This window comes from Vulpes lagopus, chromosome 4, assembly GCF_018345385.1.
Source record: "Vulpes lagopus strain Blue_001 chromosome 4, ASM1834538v1, whole genome shotgun sequence".
Lineage (NCBI taxonomy): Eukaryota > Metazoa > Chordata > Mammalia > Carnivora > Canidae > Vulpes > Vulpes lagopus.
In genome coordinates, this window is record NC_054827.1 from 27,703,263 (window position 1) to 27,726,907 (window position 23,645).

The 23,645-nt window shown below is 37.9% G+C and overlaps 1 protein-coding gene across 7 annotated transcripts in view; it reads left to right on the forward strand.

Annotated features, from left to right (window-relative positions):
* Positions 1-23,645, forward strand: part of NRG1 (neuregulin 1) — a 1,076,683-nt gene that overhangs the window by 937,245 nt on the left and 115,793 nt on the right. For 2 of the 7 annotated variants that reach the window (XM_041753503.1, XM_041753502.1), the window contains exon 1: positions 20,405-22,996. The exons of 3 other annotated variants lie outside the window; for them this stretch is intronic. In XM_041753503.1, coding sequence (XP_041609437.1) covers positions 22,330-22,996 — 667 coding nt within the window. In that variant the 5' untranslated portion in view covers positions 20,405-22,329. Of the gene's footprint in view, positions 1-16,452; positions 22,997-23,645 lie in introns of those variants that run through there. 2 more of the 7 variants (XM_041753505.1, XM_041753507.1) reach the window with 2 other exon arrangements.

Consider the following 23,645-nt stretch of genomic DNA (forward strand, 5'->3'; position numbering starts at 1 on the left):
TAACTGGCCCAATTTGATCCAGAGCCTCAATTGCATAGTGGAATGGTTCCTCAGTCTTTATGTGTTTTTTTCTCTACAGATGTTAGCTTCATTCTTAGGGGGTTTTCTCTGCCTGACAAGGAGATAACTGCTGGTGTCTCCAAGCCTGTAACCCCTCAGCTCATAATCTAAAAAAGAGAAAGCCTATTCCTTATCCACAGAGCAAAATTTAAGGAAGAATGCGATTGGTTCTACTTGTGTCATATGTCTACCCCTAAAATCTTTACTGTATCAGGGGAAATTAATGACTTCATTTGGGCAGGGGCGGGGTCAGATATCCATTGCTGTGTGTGTTTGGGTTAGTGAGACAGATGGGCTCAGTGCCATGGGAATTGCAGGGTATAGGTTCATTACAGAGAGGAATGTTTTGTACCTAAAGAAAGACAAAGTGGACTAAACAGGCAAAACCAACACGGCCATCTATGGCTGATGAGTAGACAGCTTGAGAAGAATCAGGAAATGGACATCAGAGAATTTTAAAGGAAATTTAAAAATCAATGTTAGCTGAATATTCTTTAATCAGGCAGACAAAATTAACGCAGAAATTTTAAAGAAAATGAGTTAGAAAACTGAAGACAATTGAAATACCTTGAAAGACTCTTTCTTAGAACCTATAAGTTGACTATATAATCATTCTTAAAAATACTCTTTAAAAAAAAATCCAGAAACTTAATGCTTTTCTGAAGAAAGTAGAAAAAAAATGAGTAACAGTTTTCCAACTAAAATACATGGGAAGCATTTTTGAAACCTGTAAAATGTTCTGACTTTGGAGTTAAAAGTCAAAGTCTGCTTGATCCAGATTGTTTTATTAAAAACTATGATTAAACAGATTTTGAAAAATTACTAGTTTCTTTCACCAGAGTAACTGTGTGTTGATTAGTTTGTTTCTTCCTTTTAACAGTAAGAGAAGGAAAAGAAGCATGTTTAGCCCATTCCATTTCATATTGTACAGAAAAGTCAGCAGGTCTTGTTGAAGTGTGAAATAAATCACTTTACTGAGGCTTTATCAGCCTCATAGACATGACCACTGAAACCTGGAGGAAATAATGTCTTCACCAGTTCATCTGTAGGCAGAACTCACTTTTCCCCACCCTATTCTTATTATAATGCATCTAGCATACAGGGCACTTGAGTATTTAATTCATTTTTTAAAAATAAAGGTGCTGTGTATTCATAGTTCAACTAACAGTCAAAGAATTGCTGGAATGGCACTTTTCATTTTATCTCTCAGTCTACCAGAAGTCAGTAAAATCTTTAAAACCAATTATATGTGCCAGTGTGGGTTAGAGTCTCAAGCTACGCTCATCTCCATTCAAGTCCATAACTATCTCTCATTTAGAGATTTGGTGTTTAGGTTGAATTTGTTGATCACATATGAGCTGTTGTTTTCTTCATTGCTCAGGTATTCCAGAATTTGGAATTTCAGAAGAGATTCCAGAATCTCTTCTTCAGGGAATATCAAGCTTTTTAAAAAATGTGACAAGAAGAGAGAAATTGAGAGAGGGTGACAGGGGGACAAGAGAGAGACAGAGACAGGTTTTGTTAAATATTGCAGGACTTTTATTCGCTGTGATGGAAAATATCATCAGTCTTTCTTTTAATTTTTAAAAGGAATTTGGGGCTATTAATCTCTACATTCCAATAGTCAGAATAGTAAAATACAGATCCGAATAGGCCAAGTGACAACTAAGGTCAAATAGCAAGTGAGTGGTAAGTGGAAAATTAAAATTTTTGCTGTGTGAGTCTTAGAACTTTTTCTCTCTTTGATTAAAATAAGCAAATAGTTAATAATCTATCTCCCACAGTGATCCAGTATGATGCTAGGTAGGAACTGTGATATGTACTTCTTGAAGTGGAGAGTGGGTTGGGGGAGATGAATCAAGAACAGTCCTTGGGTGAAGTAGTTTGTAGTAAAGTAGAAAGACTAATTGTGGTTAATTGTGATAATTATTTGCAATGACACATGCTCATGATACAAAGTGAAATATGGGGGGCAGACTTTTAAATCAAGTTGTTGTTTTGGGGGCATCTGGATGGCTCAGTGGTTGAGCCTCTGCCTTTGGCTCAGGTCGTGATCCCAGAGTCCTGGGATCGAGTCCCGCTTCAGGCTCCTGCATAGCCTGGTTCTCCCTATGCCTGCCTCTTTCTCTGTGTTTCTCATGAATAAATAAATAGTAATAAAAATCTTTAAAAAAATAAATCAAGTTGTTGTTTTAAATAATATTGCTTAAGATAGAATACACTTACCCATTCTGTGGCATGTGATTTAAAAGGAAATATTATTTGAATAATATTATTTGAAAATATTATTTTTTTTACTGTGGTCTCTGTTTTAAGTAGCCAATTGTTTCTGCTTCATGTTTAAAGCTCAGCAATTTTACCAAGAGATAAGAATTAATTTATCCTATTTAAGAAAAATGATGAAAATCTGTGATTTACTATTTAAAGTAAAAGACCAAGTAACATTACGAACAATCAGAAGCTACTTTGCACTAAGGAGGGTTTTGAAAGTAGTTTGGGGAATTTTTAAGGGATTTAGAAACTTAACTGGAAATTTTAGATGAGCATAATGACATTATGGTAAATTGAATTATTGTTGATTTTCAGAAACTTACCCAGGTTCATAGATGGACTTAAAAGATATTCAAAAAGATACTTTTGATTAGGTTACCTGGACATGTACATGGAAAAGTTGAAGTTTCTTGAACAATTTTATTTTCATTAGTCAAAATTTGGAGGTTTTTGTTTTTATTTTCTTAAGTCCATTGAATTGACCCAAAGGTCAATAGTAAAGAAATAGTGAACATGAAAACATGTCTAATTATATTATTACTGAATGAAACATAGAAATTAAAATAATAAAATAAATCTATTAAAATGGCTAAATATTGAAAAACAACATATTCCTTTATAATGATTCCTCTTTTGATTCCTTAAAATTCATTTATTAAAAGCAGTGATTAATTGACAAGAAACTTCTGTGTCATTTGACTGAATTTTCAACTACAAATTCGTCATGTGAAAATTAAGATGTATTCAGAATATTCAGAAAAAGAATCTGCAAAAGGAAATGTTCTGCATTTTAATTTAGAGATCTAGCTATTTAATCAACTTATAAAAATCCATGCCATTCACAAATAATGTAACTTGGAGAACAGATCATTGTTATTTTAATTCTTAGTTTACAAACCTATAAGAAGGAAGTTGCTACATTTACTTAAAAACAGTTGTGAAATCTAACATGGTCCAGCAATGATGAACTGTTCCAGGCAGAATGCACCATGTCAGACAGGATATTTTTATGAGATGTCGTGTGAGGAAATATGAAGAGAAATAGCCTTACACATATCAAGAGAAAATTATTTAAGTGGCCATAATGGATTTTTTACAAATTTTGTACATTTCCCTTTAGTTGATCCAGATGGATTTTTTTTCTCTGTTATCCTTATGGCAGCTTCTTATTTTCACATCTCTAATACTCCAGAGCAGAAATGCATCTTGCTCAGGCTTGATCCTTAAGTTATCTGCAAAAAAATAAACCATACAAAGAGTTCCTGGTTATGTTTTAGAACGAATAGATTATGGGGGCAGCAGAATTGCTGTGTATGTGCAAATGAGACTGTGTGTGAAAGCAAGATAAGCTTTAGGAAGGATATAGGTGACTCAGGGGCACATAAGGGATTTATTGGGACCTTTAAAAACATTTTTTACAGTACAGGTGAAGGGGACTGAGGTTTAAAACTGTTCAGCTTTGTCAAAATAAAAATGAAACCTGACACACATATACATAGAGAAACAAGTATTTTAGTAAAACTTATTGCTTGCTCTTTTAATGTTTCTAGAACATTGGCTGTGATCATTTGTGTACAAAGTTCATTGAGGAGTGTGTCTAATAGAGACTTCTAGTAGAGAGGGTCTTTGTGAAGAAGAGGACCAACTATAATCTCAATATATTTTCAAAATGTTGTAACTCACCTCCCTCCTTTTGCAGACCTGGGTATATTTTATATAAGTTATGCTCTGAAATTGTGGAGGAAAAAAAAAAAAAAGCATTGCTTGTCCAATCAAGGAAGAAAGTAAACTCTTTATTATTTTGTTGATGTAGGAAGATGTTAGATTATCTTCCACCCCCCAGGGGTACTCTTCTGGTTGTCTCATAGCTTTTGCTTCAAGCAATAAACTTGCCACTTGTTAATTAACACGATATGCACATCAGTTCCCAAACCAGAATGTAAGGTCCAGAAGGAAGGAATTTGGGGTTATATTTGTGTCCATTCCCCAAGCATAGCACTATGCCATTTCCCAGGAAGTATTAATTAAATGGATATAAACATAAACAGTGAGGTGATTTTTTTAGTTAATTATAATTTTTAATTAGTTATTATATTATATTTTATATTTATTGTATTTTTATTTATATTTATTATATATTTTTATGTTTATTATATTTTATTAGTTATTATAATTGTACAGATGTAATTATAGGAAAGCCATCTAGATCTTAAATCATGAAACAAATATTTAAATATTTTAGTCAAAGTTTTAAAAAATAACATTGGCTTAAATAATATTAGAGAATTTTTAATTTTGAGAAGTATTTCATACTTTGTATGCTTCTATTTCAAATTTTTTTCTGGTTTCTATATTTAGAAAGTTTCTTCATTTTTAGATAAATACTCATTTACATGGTGATTCATTAGAACCTGTTTCACCTTGGATGTGATTATTACAAATTATCTGAAAATGTACATCTTAACTGGTTGGTCGCTGTTCCTCCCTGTGGTGCTGAAGAGTCACTTGTTTGGGAGTAAGAGAGTGCCCGCTTAGAGTTAATAAGGTTGACCTTTCTTTTATTATCATTAAAAATGATAATAATAATAAAGTAGTAATATCCTTTAGTGAGCACCTATCACATGTTTATTCTCATCTGAGAATAAATATTTATTAATGCTATTATATGAATGAGGAAACTAAGAGGCTCAGACAAGTCCATGTCTGTCACGGTTATATTACAGGTGGTGACAGAAGCAAGGCTGCGTTCCCCCCTCTCTGACTCCAGATCCTGTAATCTTTACGCTCACTGATTGCAGAGGGTGAAAGACAAATCTTCAGAGGGCTCGTCTTGTGACTTTGTTTTTCTTTTTTTTTAAAGATTTATTTATTTGTCTTGGGAAAGGGGAGGGGGGGAAGGGGCAGAGATAGTCCTAAGCAAACTCCACATGGAGTACAGAATCCCACATGGGGCTCAATCTCAGGAACCTGGAATCACCACCCGAGCCAAAACCAAGAGTGGGATGCTTAAACCAATTGCACCACCTAGGGGCCCCCTCTTTTCTGACCTCATACTCTGAAGGTCATGTGATCATTGCAGCTACTTTTGAAAATAATCTTTTTCTCTAATGTGATTGCTTGGACCAAATCAGTTCTATGAATTAAGGTTCCTGAGCAAAGTACAGAAATATATATTACACATTTACTATGATAAAAAAAACATTAAAACTAGAAAGTTTGAGGTAACAAATTATATTCATTGATACTTGGATAATTTAGAAGGAATACCAGGAACCTCTAGTACACACACACTTTGGGGTGGAGGGAGAATGATGAATGTATTATGGTCAATAAAAGATGTGTGCATTAAATATCTAAAACTTGGGTTATAAGAAGCAAACATGTGATAGGTAGCCTCAACTACCTCATCCTTCATTTTGATGACAGTTTTCAGATCAGTTTTGAGATGCAGAATAAAAATCATAGTTTTTTGTTTAAATTTCAGATTGATAAAGTTATTTAGTGTAGAATCTTTACAGTAAGTTTTCTTTTTTGTATTTAGATTGACTTATTTTGTCAGTTTTTAGGGTTTTTTTTTTCCCAGGCAAGATGGCATTCTCATCTCCTGCTGCTATTAACATTTAAAGCATGCAGCCTTTTGTTGCATTGTGGTATAAATTCCAAGTGACTGACGATGATTAAACAGAAAATGAAACTTGAATGGCACTATCTCAGAATCTACTTAAAGCCATGACAGGTGTCTGTCTATAGCAATATATCAGTTTTGAACACATGAAGAGTAAGAAATTGTGGCTTTTTCATGGTTGGGTTTCTTTTTCTTTGAAATCAAGGGGAGAAAATACCAATTTGTCCTGGATCACTAAAACAGTGATCTGGATTTGTAAATAGGGTGGACAACACAAAACGCAGGATGAATAATCCCTGAGCTTGCAGTCTGAATCTATGCACCGTACCTGTTTTATACTGGTTGTGATTTTCTCGTTTGTACACAGATACTGTAGTAACATTTTTTTAATTTTAATTTTTATTTTTATTTTTATTTTTTTGCATTTCCAGGCAGGTTTTAATCATTTGCAATACCTTCCCTGGTTCTTTACATCAGGTCCAATGGGTTCTTTTCATACATGACAAATGTTTCCATTTATTTGGCATATGTCAATGTGCACAGCACATACATCACAATAGGGCTCAGCACCTGTATAAAACTACAGACAGATTCTGCAAACCGCGGAAAGTACATTTAAAAAAAGTGTATAACTGTAATTAAAAACCAAGCACTCAAGAAAGATAAGATACAATGAATTAATTGGGATTACAACTCTTCTTTCTGCATTGACTGCGAAAGCTTGGTGATCTGAATTGTGCTTCAGCTCTGAGCTCAGGACTCCCTCCAACCCCCAAGGCTCTTTAACGTTTGTTATTACTTAGCTATTTTATTTGGCAGTGATCCCTCAATCTCATCTTCTAATGCACTGGCAAGGTTCCTATTGCCAATAACGTAGAGCCTACTACTGCTCTGGTAAGCGACATAGCCGAACTTTCTATCCTCTGCATCCTTATAAATAATGTATCTGGTTTCCTGTAACTACATGAACCCTTAGACTTCAGTAGGCATGTCTTTGTTAGGGTAAAAGAGTGGGGAGATGAACGGTTGGGGAAATAGTTGTAGGCAGTTATTATCACTGATTGGAACCCAACTCCATCATATATGCATTAATCACTGGGTTAATGTTAATGGAATGCTTATGATATTTATAGTAGACATAAACATGATCTATAAAAATAGTGTCTTTGCTGACTAAACTGCATGCTTAATTCAACATGGAAAGTGCTTATAATGTTCACCTAGGACCTTTTGATTAGATCTAATTTACTTATTTTTAAAACCTCTTCTACTCTGCACACAATCCATTTACCCTTTTTGGGTGTGTGCACACTTGTTCTTAAGAACAGTAGTGAGATACTGGCTAAAGATAATACATAGTGCTCCAGCTTGATGGTATAACAAGTTACTGGATTTAGGATGAAGAAGGAAAAATGCTATGATAATGAGTTAATAGTAAAGTAAGTAATATATATCCTACTTCTAACTTCAAAGTGTTTATAAACTTAGTGTCATTAAAAATTAATGTTTTACTTTGAGCAGTAGAGATTTTAGTATTTAAACGAGAAGCCAATTTTTAAAAACAAAACTTCTTTAGCAATGTTCTTTAAGATGCACTTTCAGACAATGTTAGTATAAAGTTAGAATGTTTCATCCCAATATATATCCTTTTCTTTATTGGAAATGCCATCATTGGATGTTCATAGAATGATTGTTCAGCATTAAAATTATGTTGTATGGATGAAAAAATTCAAGTTGATTTAGATGTTAAATGGGAATCAGGGTGCTCTAGAGCCTTGTATATTTTCATCAGAATCAATTGAAAGAAGGAAATATCATGTTTCTAAGTAGATAAAGGATGTTAATCCTCTTCATTTCACTATTGGTTTCTTTAATTACTATCAGTTTAAATCTGAATGGCTCATGTATTTATGAATATGATGACTTATAACTAATAGTGACACTTATTTTGGTCATTTTTAGCTTTTGCCATGTCAGAGAAATTTTGCAGAACTAGATAGTTATCAGAACTAATGTTAATCAAAATGTTTCAAAAAAATGTTTCATATTTATTTCTTTGACTCATGTTGAACTTCCTTATTGATCAAACTAGTTTCTACAACCAACCGATTTTTAAATTAAATCATGATCCATATCTGTATGTAGTGTAATTTTTTCTCTTTGATTTTGAGTACAGATTTTTTCTATTTTGAAATGTCAGGATTTCTGTGAAATTAAAACATTTCCTTAATGATTCAGAAAATTTGGCCAGCCCTATTTTAAAACTGTGCATTGTCATCACTGGTAAATAAGAAGTCTCCAATTCACCAAAAAAGATAATAATACAGTATATTAATATTTCATTTATGTATTTTAATCCACCCACTAAAAACAATCAGGCCAATAATACCTAAAAAAAAAAAATCAACCCATCATCTGTAACTACTATAGCCTAGTTTGTTTCGATGGGTGTTTTGTTTTAATGGATACTGAGGATAGATATAGATGGATTATGTTTTTCTGCCTCTAATTATCCAATACTTCCAAAGTCTTCCTGTTTAGGATTAGTGCTTTCTGGAATTGGATCTCTGCATTCTTCTTCTGTCATTAGTCAAGACACTATCGGAAGGAAATATTTTCATAATTGGATTTTGAGTGAAGAAAAATCTCAGATACTTAGACATGCATATACAATAAACACTGTTTCCAGAATATGTCTGCCACATAAATAGAATCCACGAGAAGACATGGACTTTCACTTCTGAAGTATTTGCATTTGTGCCAGACTGGGATTAGGAAAACTACGTCCTCCCCTAGAGTGTAACATCTTGAAAGCAGGAACGATTGCTTTCTTTCTCTTATTCTCATAGTCTTAAGTAGAGCCTGGCATGTAGTTGGCACTTACTAAATAATTACTGAATGAATGAGTGAATGAGCAAAGTTATCAAAGGCAGCAAGAACAAGATGAACCTAGAATGTATCTGGATACACTGGCAAAGAGAACACCTTCAGCCCAGGTGGTGATCCTGGAGTCCTCGGATCGAGTCCCATGTCAGGCTCCCTGCATGGAGCCTGCTTCTCCCTCTGCCTGTGTCTCTGCCTCTCTCTCTCTCTCATGAATGAATAAATCTTTAAAAAATAATAAATAAAAGAAAGAATACATGTGAAATCTCTAGCAGAAGAGGCAATAACTAAAGACCAAACCTTCCCCATTCAGTGTAATAGGAATAATTTTTAACTAACTGTAATTACACAGTGTTTTAATTTTACTTATTTGAGAGAGAGACACAGAGATAGCAACAGAGATAGTGAGAGAGAGCATGAGTAGGGAGGAGAGGGAGAAGCAGGCTCCCCACTGAGCAGGGAGCCCAACATGGGACTCATTGAGAGACAGCACTGACCAGAGCTGAAGGCAGATGCTTAACTGACAGAGCCACCAAGGCACCCCTGCACAGTGTTTTCAGATCCTGATTTCATTTCTTTTAAAAAACAATAGAAAGAGAGAAACTAAATTTTCCTGCTAAAACTCTGGGTTTATGGCATGTCTTCTTCCCTCAGTGATCCTGTTCATAGTGGAAGAAATATACAACAGAGAGGCATCACATTGTTCAGTATGTTAAAGTTTATGACTCAGGTACTTACTGACGTCATTTAAGTGGGTCGGTTTCATCATGGCCAGAGTTCAGCGACACGCAGCATGATTAAGTGGGCCACCTAGAGTTGCATATTAAATTCTGTTGTTGGAAAAAAGTGCCCTAATCTGAGGAGTCAATCCATGTCATTATCATATGCTTGTTCTCTTCTATTCTTCTTCCCTCCCCCTACTTGTTTAGGTCCAAGAACAGGGGGGCTCATCAGAAGTTATTTCCTCTGTTATCCATGACCTTTTTGTTTACGTGTTCTTCCATTTGTGCACTTGCAAAATATAATTCTCAAGAGGAGAAGTAAGGTTCCTGATAGTGAGTGAGGATGATAAATAAGGAAGGTCTGGTATATATATATTACTTGCCAGGATGCTTGCCCTGCCTGTTTTTTATAGTCAATTGTCTCTTCTATTTTCCAAGGACACTTAGACCTTACTGTTCTCAAAATTCGAATCATGCCTTCACTCTTAGCAGATAAACCGACTTTCTACTGCAGAGAAAAGAGATACTGTAGGCTAGAATGTCTTTTCCCTTCCTGCCACCACATCTATAAACCCCAGTTTAACGCCTGGGACATGACCACCCACTTAGTGAACATTTTTTGGATGGATGGACAGATAGATAGCAAGATGAATTAACATACATCTTTGGTCTTTAGAAATGGTAGCTATTTTTGATCATATATAACACAGCGACCTCAAAATCTGAAATCTACTGCTTTTGAAAAGCAGGTCATCCTGAGGTTTTCCATTTTTACCTTCCAGCCTGTGAAATGAAGTTAGTTTAAATGCTGAACAGCAAATTTCCTAATCAGTTGCTGTATGTTGGCTGAATTACAGTAATATCATTTCATTTTGAGTTGGACAACTCAAGCATTTAGTTCTGAGTTTTTGACAGCATACAGTTCACTAAAATAATTTTTTTGTACCCATTGAATGCTTTTTTTTCCCCCTCAGCCATAGGTTATTTTAAACCTCCTGTCTCCAGGAGTACAGCTAGCTCTGAGCTTGGAGATGCCTAAAAATGTCTTACCTTCTCATTGCACTTTTTTTTTTTTTTAATCCAGCAGTTTCTCTCTGCTGTTCATTTGCATCACCAAAAGCTTAAGTATCTTAGAAAACGGTTTAAATAGTAGTATTTATCTCAATAGATTCTTTGGTTTTAAGTCTGTGAATGATTACCAATAGTTTAACTTCTGATATACTCATCAAAAACTTTTTTCCTTGGATTCTTTTTGTGGATGAAAGGGAAGAATGGGAGGGATCCAGTTGTACATGGATACCTTTTGGATATCCTTTGGTATTTAACTTTTTCGATGTCTTTAATACAGACAGTGGTAGACTACAGTGATAAACATTTGGAAGGACATGACAGAGGTAAAGATTGGGTTAAATCCAAGTATTTAACCTGGGATGAAGGAGACTCAACCTGAGGATGGGTTATTTGTTTCACCTCTCAGTGACAGGCCATAGCAGAGCCTCAGGGAAGAATTTTTGAAAAACACTTCAGAAGATTTATGTTTCATTTGAGAAGCCTCTTTAAAAGCCTTTTCCTTCTTACGGGTGGTATGTGGGGGTAGAAACAGCATATGGTTGAAACTCTGCATGGCAGTGATATGTAAAAGAAGTACTTTCCTGCTAGGTGAAATGACTCTGCATGCGTCTTGCTGTCAGTGACATGATTTAGTTAAATACAGATGCTTTTAGAGGGGCTTTGTACTGCATCATAAATATTTAACAGTTTTATAAAATATCTGTATGCATAACTGGGTGGGAAATACAGCAGTGGAGAAGCTTAACCTCCACATCAGAGTCTTTGGCCTTACAGTATCCCCTGGCCATTTGACCACTGGAAAAAGATATGTTCAGGATGCAAATGTCATCAACAATTAAAGGACTCCATTTCTATTTTTCCAACAAAATGAAGCTTACTGTCTAACCTTTCTGATTGTCAGTAAAGTGAACTTTACAGTTTCCCTCTTCACATTATTCATAGATGTTCTAATTCCCCAGGGACTGAAGGGCAGCATTAAGAAAAATCCTTTCTCAGTAAATAAATGGTATGGGGGAAGGGTCAGGAAAAGCTCTTAGATTTTCTGCAGCAACTAATGATTTGTTTATATAAAGGTACTTTGTCGCCATTAGATAGTAGTTAAAATTATATGAATCTTTTATTTTTGATATAATGTTGAAATTCATTTTAAGAATCAGTCCCTCAAAGTAAGAGTGATAAGGGAAGGAGGGCAGGGAAGGGTACATGCAGTGGAGGAAGGGAAGTACACAAATGCAGGTTAATGAATGTGGAGTTGGTTATTTTGTTTGTTTGGCATAGGTGGTGGAGTTTTTATAATAAAACTCATTTATAGTATATTAAGATGGGTTCTCTGTCATATGAGATGGCCAAAAATAGCCATGAAAAAAAATCTTCAAAAATTTTTTCCAGCATTTTATTACAGAATTTTCAAAACTGCAGAAAAGTTGAGTGCATTGTAAAAGTCTTATGCCCATTGTCTAGATTTTACAAGTAATATTTGCTTTATCAGATGCTCATTTTACTCTTATTTTAGATGCCCTTTCAAGTAAGTTGCATACATGAGTGCATTTTACTCCCACCTATCCCACTATGCCTGATAAATGTGTTTTATTACAATCTTTAAAAGAATATTCAAGTGGCAGATTATGCCAACAAACAGAATATAGGTTTCTTTGGCATGAGTCATCATATTTGGACCTGGGATTTTCTAGGCATCAGATTTCAGAATTTAACTCCATTAGCAATAGCCTTCTTTCTTCTGTTCCAGATAATCACTCCTTCCCTGTGCCACTCTTCTGACTCTCCAAATTAAAAGAGGCCATAACCTTGCCTCACCAGTTCTCAGAAATTGGCCATCTTGGTATTACATGTTTTTGAGCCATTGCAATAATATTAATTAGGCTGATCCCTATTTTGACATGGGAGTCTTCTTTCCTCCCTTAATATAAGCTCCCTTCCGTCCACTAGAGTCTCTATTCTGTACCTTCTTTCTAAAGCATAAAGCTCATTATCATGTTTCCATTGTTAAACTAATTTCTTATCTCAGACCTATCCTCAGTGAAAGCAGTTGGGCTCCACAGCATAGTTCTGTGTGTCCCCTTTGTGCAATTCAATGAGGTTTAATAAATGCGTCCAAAAATGAATATTGGTCTCTGACTAACTTCCAGGAAGAGGAACTAAATAATCAGGAGAGTTGTGACCAAAAGTGGTCATAGGAGTATTAAACAGAGTTAACTTTCAAGAAGAAGCAATCACAGTGAAAAGCTGAAAGTGAGATATTTCTGTAGGGATAATCCATGGCAGTAGTGAGAGAACATCCTAAACCATCCATTCTACTGTTCCTTTGTATTTACATTGGCAGTACGTAGAAATGAGTTGAAAGGAGAAGAGCATTAAACCTGAATTGTAGTCTTGACACTGAAATTAATTAATTTTAGTGTGACTCCAGGAAGATTATTTTTACCTCCTGGGACCTTTGGTCTTCTTGTATAAAATAAAATTCGTGGGCAAGTCCTACCTCAGCTTCAACATTCAGTGAAAATGAAAATTTTAGATCTAATTATTCTTGAGATAACAGTTTATCTTTGCATGAAGCCTAAATACTTACTCACCATATAATTTCTGAAATAGAAAAGAAACAAGCATTCTTAAACAAATCTGAGCCTAGCAACGCATTGTGTGATTTATGATAGAAGATTTTGAATTGGAGAGGAAATGACAAGATACTCTTATCTTATGACTGTTAAATTCGTATTTTTAGGTAATAAAAATTGTAACAATGCAGAAAAAGTGTCCACCTCTTGGACTGAGAAGCAGCAGAAAAATATGAGGCTGGCATTTGATTTTAAATAAGATACTTCTGCTTCTATGAGCATTATAAGGCTTATGACTTTACAACAGTATTGCCAGTTAGGTGGCTCACTGGGAATGCCAAATCAGTTCTGGAAACTGCATATATTCCTCCCTTTTTTCCTTTTGATGCAACTTTGTATTTTCATTTTGATCAGTAACAAGGAGAGAGAATTATGTAGACTCTAAGGAAAATGTATACTGTGTGATATTTCCTCTGGATGAACTCTTCTCAAAATTACAAACTTGGGCTGTATTTAAAAGTAGGACCCTTCAGATAATTCCCTTCCCCAAACTTCCTTGATTATAGGTAAGTTGTGAAGGTTTATTTTATATAAGGCTTTATATGATGTTTCAGAGTCTCTTGAGTACATGGTACTCTCTTATAAGTAATTCATAACTGCCTTCATATGTGGACCATCTCATGTTCAACAAGTTCTGTCTGAAGCAGAAGATTGAAAAAATCAAAGTAACAAATTCCAGAGCATTTGTAAAGTGATGTTTTGTGCAATACACTGCATTTCTGGATTGATTTGGGGATTAGTTAATAGAGTCAGCTGACAAGAAACTGAAATAGCTTGTGCCTAAGTATAAATCAAGTTTAATTACTTCCATATTTGAAACTTTACTGACTTTGTATTAAACGGGCATTGATTATCAGAGATATTTCTTCCTAATGTTTAATTTCTCTTGCTGCAACCAAGTATATAGTCTTTATTTTTTTAATAACATAATATATGTACATGCGTTTAAAAGTACAGATTATCCCTTACATTTTTGTTACATTTGCCATAAGACCTGAGGATAAAACAAACAAAAATTCTCTTAGCCATTGTCTCTGTGATGTGATCTTACCTTAAAGCAGTGAATATTAATGAAACAAGCAAAGATATCAAGATAACTAATCCAACATATATTACTCTAGTAAACATTATAATTGGCTACCCATATATATAACATCAGAGTAGTCACTGTAAGGATAATTTTCTTTCTCTTTCACATATACACACACAGTAATTTAACATTATTTGCTTTTATTGACACAAATACAACTCTTACAATCTGGAGTACCCATGCCTTTAAGATGTTTTCCCACAGTTAATTCATCTCTCTTTACTAGAGTTTCCATATCGATGCATTTATTCAACAACGCTAAATGCGTTCTGTGTGCCAGGCATGTTCTAGGCAGAAGGGATATAGTGATGAAAACAGATACAAGTGCTTGCCCTTATGGAATTTACATTCAGGTAGTGAGTTTATCACACATCTCATAACAAAGCACACTGCGTAGAAAATACAGATAATTTAGACTCACTGCCACTTTCTCCCCCATCCTTTGCTCATATTTCTAGTATATTCTAAATAGGGGAATGGGATGGAGTTGAACAATGAGAAATAATATTTGAAATATATAAAATGAGATAGAGTTATAAGCCTTTGCTCATTTTCTCATAAAATGTCTTTTGAATTGAAACGCTCAATGACACATCAATTTATTATATCTTTATTTGTGCTTCTGAGTTCCTTTGGATTCAGTGTTGCATCATCAACATTAATTCAGAGTTCGTAGTTAATTAATAACTGTCAGAGATTTAATACCATGTGACCTACTGAGATTTTATAGAAGAAAGGGCAGCCTAAGCATACACCAAAGGCTCATTATTTTAGTGCAGTCCACTAGTAAAACTGGTCAGGTAGGACATATTTGCCTTTTAAAATTGAATGTTGGAGAAGCTGAAACCATGATGAGTGTCCAAGAGTCATTTTATGTGTTACTGAGTTAGAATTCACATAACCTAAAATCAAACAGTTTAATGTAAGCAGGTCACTGGTATTTATCACAATATTGTGCAACCATCTCCAGCTACTTCCAGAACACGTCCAGTGTAATTTTAGAAGAAAAGTGACCTATAAAATCTAAAATAAAATAAACTCTGTTTGCATTTAACTAATAATTTTACCTACAGGGAGTGAGAAATTAATAGGCTCTCTCAAAGTAAAGAAAACTTACTGTAATTATCCCATTTACTAAAGATATCTTTCTATATAAAATTCTCACATCCTCATCTTTCAGGTCATATACTGTATTTTGAGTAACAGAGGATCTAAATTCATAAAGAACAAAATGTCCTGGAGTGAATTGATCATCTTGTTATAAAATGAGAACACAGGCCCACAGTCAATACCAAATGTTTGGTATAAGCATTTCACAAAATAATTCTTAAAATTAAGTCAGACTGTCTTCTCTGAGAACATTTTCACTGGTTAAGGATAAAGTATAATCAGAATCTTTACTCGCCTTCAAAGTGGGGGGAAGATACCTGCCCAGTAAGGTAAAATGAGTTTCATATCACCCATTTAGCCTTATGAATAATGTAGAAGAGCATCAAATAGTACATGGATTTGGTTTGCCCTCAGAGAACTTTTTCTGTTTAGTTGAAGAGAGAAGAATTACAGGAACAACAGGTAAATTTTGGTTTATTCCCAACTTTCCATCCACTGAAAGGATCTTTGGTGGTGAAAAGTGAAGCATAGGTGTGCTAACAGAGTTTCACTAGCATAAGATAAGTTCACAAAAGGTATATATATAGGAACAATCAGAAAAGTTTGATAAGGATGTGTCTGAACTGAACACTAAAAGATTTGAAAAAATGAACAAGAATATAAGGGTATTTTGAATAATTAGATGGATATGAAAAAAGTTTGCCCATTTATCAGAAATACCATAATCTGTATAATTCAATTTCAATGAAAAATAAAACCAAACTGGGGCACCCGGGTGGCTCAGTGGTTGAGCATCTACCTTTGGCTCAGGTTGTGATCCTGGGGTTTGGGGATCGAGTCCTGCATCAGGCTCTACAAAGGGAGCCTGCTTCTCCTTCTGCCTATGTCTCTGCCTCTCTCTCTCTCTCTGTGTCTCTCATGAGTAAATAATATAAAATCTGTTTTTGTTTTTGTTTTTTTTTTAAAGAATAAAACCAAACAAAATGTATGTACTGGATGGATAACACAGCTCTAGGCTTGGGACAGCCAGATAGTGATAGACCTGGCCTTCAAAGAAATTGTGTTCTTCAGTCCTATATACATGGCATAATTAAATAATAGCACAAACTGTGAAGATGTGCCCCAGTAATGGTACAGTTAAGAAAATGCTGGGTCACGCCTTGGAAATATGGAAGGGCTCCATGGAAGTGTTGCGGCCACCTACAGAATGACTTTCAAATTAGTGGCAAGAGGCTACTGTTCATTTGAGTACTTGTCGTCTCCATAGGAAGCAGAAAGTTTTTAAGGTTACATTTAGAACATGAATCTTTCTTAAGAAAACTGTGATTTTATAATTCATTGGCAAATACATAAATCATTACATTTTATCCATAGTCATCTCCAATGACTATAATTTAGAAATGAAATTATCCCAGGGGCTCCTGGTGGCTCAGTCCATTGGGCATCTGTTTGATTTGGTTCAGATCATGATCTCCTGGGTCACAAGATGGAGCCCACATCCAGGCTCCGTGCTCTGCAGAGTCTGGTGGGATTCTCTCCCCCATCCCCTCTCCCAGCTTGTGCTCTCTCACACATGTACACACATACTCTCTGTCTCTAATAAATAAATACATCTTAAAAAAAAAAAAGTTATCCTGATCATCGTGGTACTAGACACCACAAAGTAAATTCTGTGTTTTTAGCCATCAAATTTAGGAGCAAGGGTAAGCTTTTTCAGAGATAAACATTTATGGAGCAAAAGAGCCAAAATTCAGGGGAAGAAAATATAAAAAAAAAGAAGTTCAGGTAATATGGTTAAAAGCAAACTGGCATTTACTATCCTCTTTAATCTGCCAGAGCTGTGCTTAATAGTTCTGATAATAAAATTTAAAAAAATAAAATAAAATAAATGTTGAACCCAATAGCTGGGCTTGAATTGAAGTAGCAGAGGAATTTGAGTATATTTGATGATATGATAGGATTTTTTTTTCTTCATTGAAGCTGGCTTAGAAGGCAGCTGGAATATTTTGAAAGTGGATCAGAAATACAGGTATATTTTGATTTTTTTAGAATCTGCCAAATCCCATTCTACATTACCTTGTCTCCTCTTGTCCCAGGTCGACTTATTAATAACATTTACTTCCTTACCTTGTGTGATGGATTAATTATAGCTGCAAATTCTTTGTCACTATCCTTTCAAGACTTACTTCCCCACCCCCACCCCATCCTGCTTCCCCAGTAGGAGGCAATGGAAATAACCCATGAAGCCTCTAGATTCAGTCTGCAGGAGCACTGGCAGCTTGTGCTTCCTCCTCCTTGAGAGGCTTCTTCTCAGACTGCAGCTACCATGCTGTGAGAAGCCCAAGCCACAGGGAGAGGCCATACTCTCTGACAGTCCCTGCTGAGCTCCCAGCTGGCATCAGCTGCTGGTCACATGAGTGCCATCTTCAGTTTCCAGCCTACTTATACCCCAGATGATTGCAGACCCAGCTGCCATCAAGTGGAGCAGAAGAACCACTCTGCTGAGCCCAGTCAGCCCACAGACTCATGAGACAGAATACAACGGTTGTTGTTTTAAGCTATTTTGGGGCAATTTGTTTCACAAATGTACACAACTGAAAGAGCTCTCCAGAGAAGATGCTGGAACTGAAACTGGAAGAGCTCATTTAGTTTCTATTATAAATAGGTAACATGTAAATAGCGTATGCTTAATCCTTATAACTTGGATGTCACTAGGCAAAATTTTAGAAAACTCTTATTTTGGAAACGAGGCACCTTTAAGTTTGTTTGCAAACTATATTAAGGTACTAAGCCTTTTTTCATTGCTACACTTTCTGGTTCACTTTTTCTCCATTGAAGTGATAGGTAAGCAATAAATGATCAGATGCATTATTGTGATTAAAAATAAAAGCAGTCTTTTTCAGCAGAAACAGCATGAGTCAGACTTTTGTTCAAATCTTGGCCCTATCACTTAATAGCTTTGTGTCCATGGCTAAGTTACTTAAGCTGCTTGAGTCTGTTTCTTTATCTTGAAGATAATATGTACTGTACAGGATTGGCGAAGATAAGAAATAATATATTAACAACCTAGCGGAGCACCTGGCACAAAGGTGGAGCTCCATAATATAGCTTCGATGAACGAGGTGGCAGTGTGGTTTTAGAAAGATAGGAAAAACATGTCTCGTGTTTATTTTTTAAGGGGACATAGAAATATGGGTGTTCTTGGGCTTTACGAGGATGGAACCTGAAGGGTTAAAGTGGTATATCTTTGCAGTTCTTCCTCCAAATAGGCGCGTTTCATCCAAAGGAAATTCTGATCCTTCACCAATTCACACCATCCTTCCTCACTTCTGTATTGCTATAGGGGATTTGATTAAGGGATGAAGGCAACCTTCTGCTCCTCATCTCAAGTCTCAATGAAGAATTCTTTTTGGTTTTTTTCCTCCTTTATCTTCTGTACTCCCTTTCCTCAATTACATTCACCTTCTGATGAATGGTGGGAAGTGACTTTACAGGATGCTGGCTTTCTGCAAGCTGATCTTAGCTTCAAGGTGCCATGGGGCTCTTGGAATACCTCTCCAGAAGGACACATACACATCCCATTGTCCCATGTGTGTAGCCCAGGGGAAAGAGCTGCTGTGGCAGTCTGCAAGATTTTTTTCTGCTGTTTTGTCCTAGCCTTTGTAGGGTATGTTGTTTTCCTTTCTAAGTGCTGGGTGTCTTTAGGATGACAACTAGAGCAGAGCCCAATAATTTGTAGACTCTGTTTGCTCTCAGTGATTAAGGTGAGGTGAGCAGTTGTTGGTACAAGCTGAAGACCACTTTTCTTAACTGTGAGTTACTGTTTTTGGTAACTTCTCTTACCTGCCTGACTTGGTCTGCCTGAACCCCATTTTGATTTTTGAAACTTAAATGATTGGCTGCGCATGAAATGCCAATTTATTGAGTGTAATGTTGGTTTGGGACAGAAGTAAGGAGTTAGGTACCATGTATTTAAACTGGGTGATCTGTTAAAAGGGATTATAAAGTACTCTAATTTAGCATACACATTGACTTTGTCTATATTGATTTGAATATTTTTTAAGATGTTAATACCTCTCAGTCTGATTACTATAAATGCTTCTCTGATACGAAATTCCGTGTCCATTGTTAGAATCTTTAAGAAAACTCATTACTTTAAAAGCAGTTAACTAGTGGGGCTCTTGGGTGGCTCAGTCAGTTGAGGGTTTGACTCTTGGTTTCCACTCAGGTCATGATCTCAGGGTCATGAGATCCAGCCCCACATCTGATTCCCTGCTGAGTGCAGAGCCTACTTGTGAGTCTCTCTCTCTTCCCTTTGCTCTCCCCCACCACAAAATAAATAAATAAATAACTAAATAAATAAATTAAGAAAAATAAAATAGTTAAAGCTAGAAAGTGGACACAGGATCTTATTTTAAAAGATAACCAATAACCAATTGGTTATTGTTATATAAGTGCAGGTTATGGAGAGGATAAGTCATTTTGCCCATAAGCTTGTCACAGTCATAACTACAATTAGGCACATTGGTTCTGGCTTTTGTAGCTGTTGTTACTGCAAACACATTTTGAGATTTAATGTCCTTTAAGTCATTTATAATTATGGACCAATTTCATTTTGAAAGAAATTATAATATTCTTATTGCAAGCTGATTCTTATTGGAGCCCATTTAAAGCTAAAAAATATTGCAGAGCAGTGGAGATTGTGCTATACAAAATATAATGTGCTTAAAGCAGAATTTCTCAGGACTTGAGCTCTAAATTTATTGCTTCTGGGACTCATGATGGTTGTGTAGTATAGGTTTAGAGAGAGTTTTTAAGACTCCTATTGACATGGGTGAGCAAAATGGTTCCTCGGAAACCATTTGGGTGTGCAGTCACAGTAAAGCATGGATTAAAGGTTCAGATGCATATAATATGCGCTGACGTGCAAGAATGGGGGGGGGGGCGGTTCAGGGAATCTTGTGCTCCCTATTAAAGACCACATTTCTTCCAGTCTTTTAATGGCTGCTGTTTTAAAAGGAGGGAAAAATCTGCATTGAAACTGTAAGGTAAAGCTACTGAAACCTAACCCAAAAAGCATACTCTTATGGAAAACTCTTCTTAATACTTGCAGTGTGGTTCTAGCTGAGGACATGTGGTATATATTACAGCGCCCAGGGAATTCAAACCTCTGCAGTGTGGAGTCACAATGAAGGCAAATTTCAAAATGAAGCGGTAGCCTTTTGCTCCCTTCATAGCGCTGTTTACCAGTGTTTCTTATTAGCTTGGCATTAGTCTAGGACTGCTGTGGGTGAGAAGAGGAAATGGAAATTTAAATGGTACCAGAGTGGGGATACATGAACACCTCTCCCCTCCCAAAATGCCCCTTCTCTGTCAGAGGCTCCGCACTCCACCCTGGGTATTGCAAAGTCTTGCACAATCATCTTGAACAGGGCTGAAGGCAGAGCTGTCCATGGTTCGAAAAAAATGTCCTAACTGTTGGTTGAAAATCAGGTAATAACAGTCCTCTTGGTGAACAAAACTTATTAGAGGGCAGGGGAAGGAATGCTATCTCTCAGCGGCAGGCTAGAAGAAATTGCTGTTGAAAAGCTTACCTCTCTAGGGAGGAATCAGATATCAGACTTTGCCAAGCCTCAGGTCCAACCCAGAAGGTCCCACCTACATCCCCCGCCCCATCCCAGCTTTGTTAGATTGCTAGCATCGATCGCTGGCTTTTTCTGACCCAACAGTGGGTGAAGTAAAGAGAGCCGGCAGGACTGGAAGCGAGCGAGGTGGGGGTGGAATACTGGGGCCGCTTTTGTAGGAGAAAAAGAGAAAGGGAAGAAAAGGGGTGGGGGCCATGGGGACTGAGCTTAACTGGTGCCTGCCTGCTTCTCTTTGATTCGATGGCCTTTATTCCTTCTAATTGGATAAAATAGGAAGTCACTGGCAGTCCTGCGTTGCTGGGTATACTGATTTTACTCAGACCAGCCAGCAGCCCTGGAGTGCGGACAGAGGGAGGAGGGTGGAAAGAGAGAGAGGGAGAGAGAGAAAGAGAGAGAGAGAGAGAGAGAGAGAGAGAGAGAGAGAGAGAGAGAGAGAACACGTCTTTGGATGAGGAGGGGAAAGGAGGAGAAAGAGACTATGAAGCAGGGCAGAGCCGCAGAGGAAGAAAGTGAATGAGCGCTCAAGAAGGACAAAGAGGAGTGGTTGGGGGGTGGGGGTGGAGGCAGGGCGGGGAGGGGAGTCACCGCCCCTCCGGGGCCGCACTCTTCCCTTCGGATCCCTCTGTGATGATCCTGTTTGCAGTGATGCTCCGAGGGCAGGCACCTGCTGCTCTGTAATGATTCAGCCTCTTTCAGCCGTCGCGTTAACACAACAGGATGCTGTTGCTACTGTCACTGCTGCCTCTCCTGCCGCCGCCGCTGCTGCCGCCTCCGCCGCCGCCGCTGGTCCTGCTTTTGCTTTTACTTCTCCTGCATGACAGTTGTTTTCTCCACCTAAGCAGACACCAGCTTCAGATGCTCGAGGTGAGAAACATGCCTTTCAGTTTGGGCTATTGGTTTACTTAATTGACCAACAACCAGCTCGGTTTCTGTTTGGGCCCCCGGTCCTCTTGAGCAGCCGGGATGCTTTGGGGAAGCCTCTGAAAGAACTGCAAAAGTGGCCCAGAAACAGCAGTCACGAATTACAATATACTTTTATTCTGTAGTTGCTAGAGGCTTTTTCTCCTCCCTTCCTCCTGAACTCCTCTTGCTTTTGATAATGGCCTTGGACTTGGAAGACTTATCGATTTCCCCCTGTAAGATGCTGTATCATTTGGTTGGGGGGGGCTCTGCATGGTAATGGACCGTGAGAGAGGCCGGGCCTTCTGGAGGTGAGCCGATGGAGATTTATTCCCCAGACATGTCCGAGGGAGCTGCTGAGAGGTCCTCCAGCCCCTCCACTCAGCTGAGTGCAGACCCATCTCTTGACGGGCTTCCGGCAGCAGAAGACATGCCAGAGACCCAGACTGAAGATGGGAGAAGCCCCGGCCTCGTGGGCCTGGCGGTTCCCTGCTGTGTCTGCCTGGAAGCCGAGCGCCTGAGAGGTTGCCTCAACTCCGAGAAAATCTGCATTGTCCCCATCCTGGCTTGTCTAGTCAGCCTCTGCCTCTGCATTGCCGGCCTCAAGTGGGTATTCGTGGACAAGATATTTGAGTATGACTCTCCCACTCACCTTGACCCTGGGGGGTTAGGCCAGGACCCGATTATTTCTCTGGATCCAACCGCCGCCTCAGCTGTGTGGGTCGCGTCTGAGGCGTACACTCCACCTGTCTCTAGGGCTCAATCTGAAACTGAGGTTCAAGTTACATTGCAAGTTGACAATGCTGTCGTGTCCTCTGAACCCTCCGTGGGACCAACCCCGAAGAATCGTATTTTTGCTTTTTCTTTCCTGCCATCCACTGCGCCATCCTTCCCCTTCCCCACACGGAACCCCGAGGTGAGAACACCCAAGTCAGCAACTCAGCCACAAACAACAGAAACTAATCTCCAAACTGCTCCTAAACTTTGTAAGTAGAGAGAGAGAGAGAGAGAGGTGCTGAATCCTGGAAGGGGGTGGGCTCGAGGCGCCAAGCGGTTCTCCAGCGCCTGGAGCCGGTTCGGCGTCGTCTTCTAGCTCCCCCTGCACGGTTCTGTTTCTGCACATCGTGGGGCTGGAGCGCTCGGGGTGGCCTGGAAGCCCTGGGGGAAATGATCTTGCAAAGTGCGGGGAGGAGGTGGTGTTCCCCCCCACCCCCCGCCAGATCGTCCATCACGGGCTGGGGAGAGGGGTACCCACAAGTTCAGCGTCTGCGAGTCATGCTCCAATGTAACTGCCGTTCCATTTCTTTCTAGCCCTTTTAGAAATGAAAGCATCAGAGCATCCTTTATTTTCGTACATCAACGTGACTCCCGTGCAACAGCGAGGGTGCTTTGGCGTCTCTCTCCCGGGCAGTGTAGACGTCGTCACCCGTCCTCACCTTTCCGTTACCCTCTGCCTCCCAGCTGTCCCGCTCCACCTGTTCTGTCTCGATCCGTCCCTTCTCCCTGTTCCCTGCGCTGCCCTCTGCTCTCGCTGCGGTTCTGCTTTAATTGGTTCTTCCTGATAGCGCGTTGCATTTACGGGGCTCACCCCTCGGCAGCGGCAGGCTGTTCGCTGTCCTGCCCAGACTGTAGTTT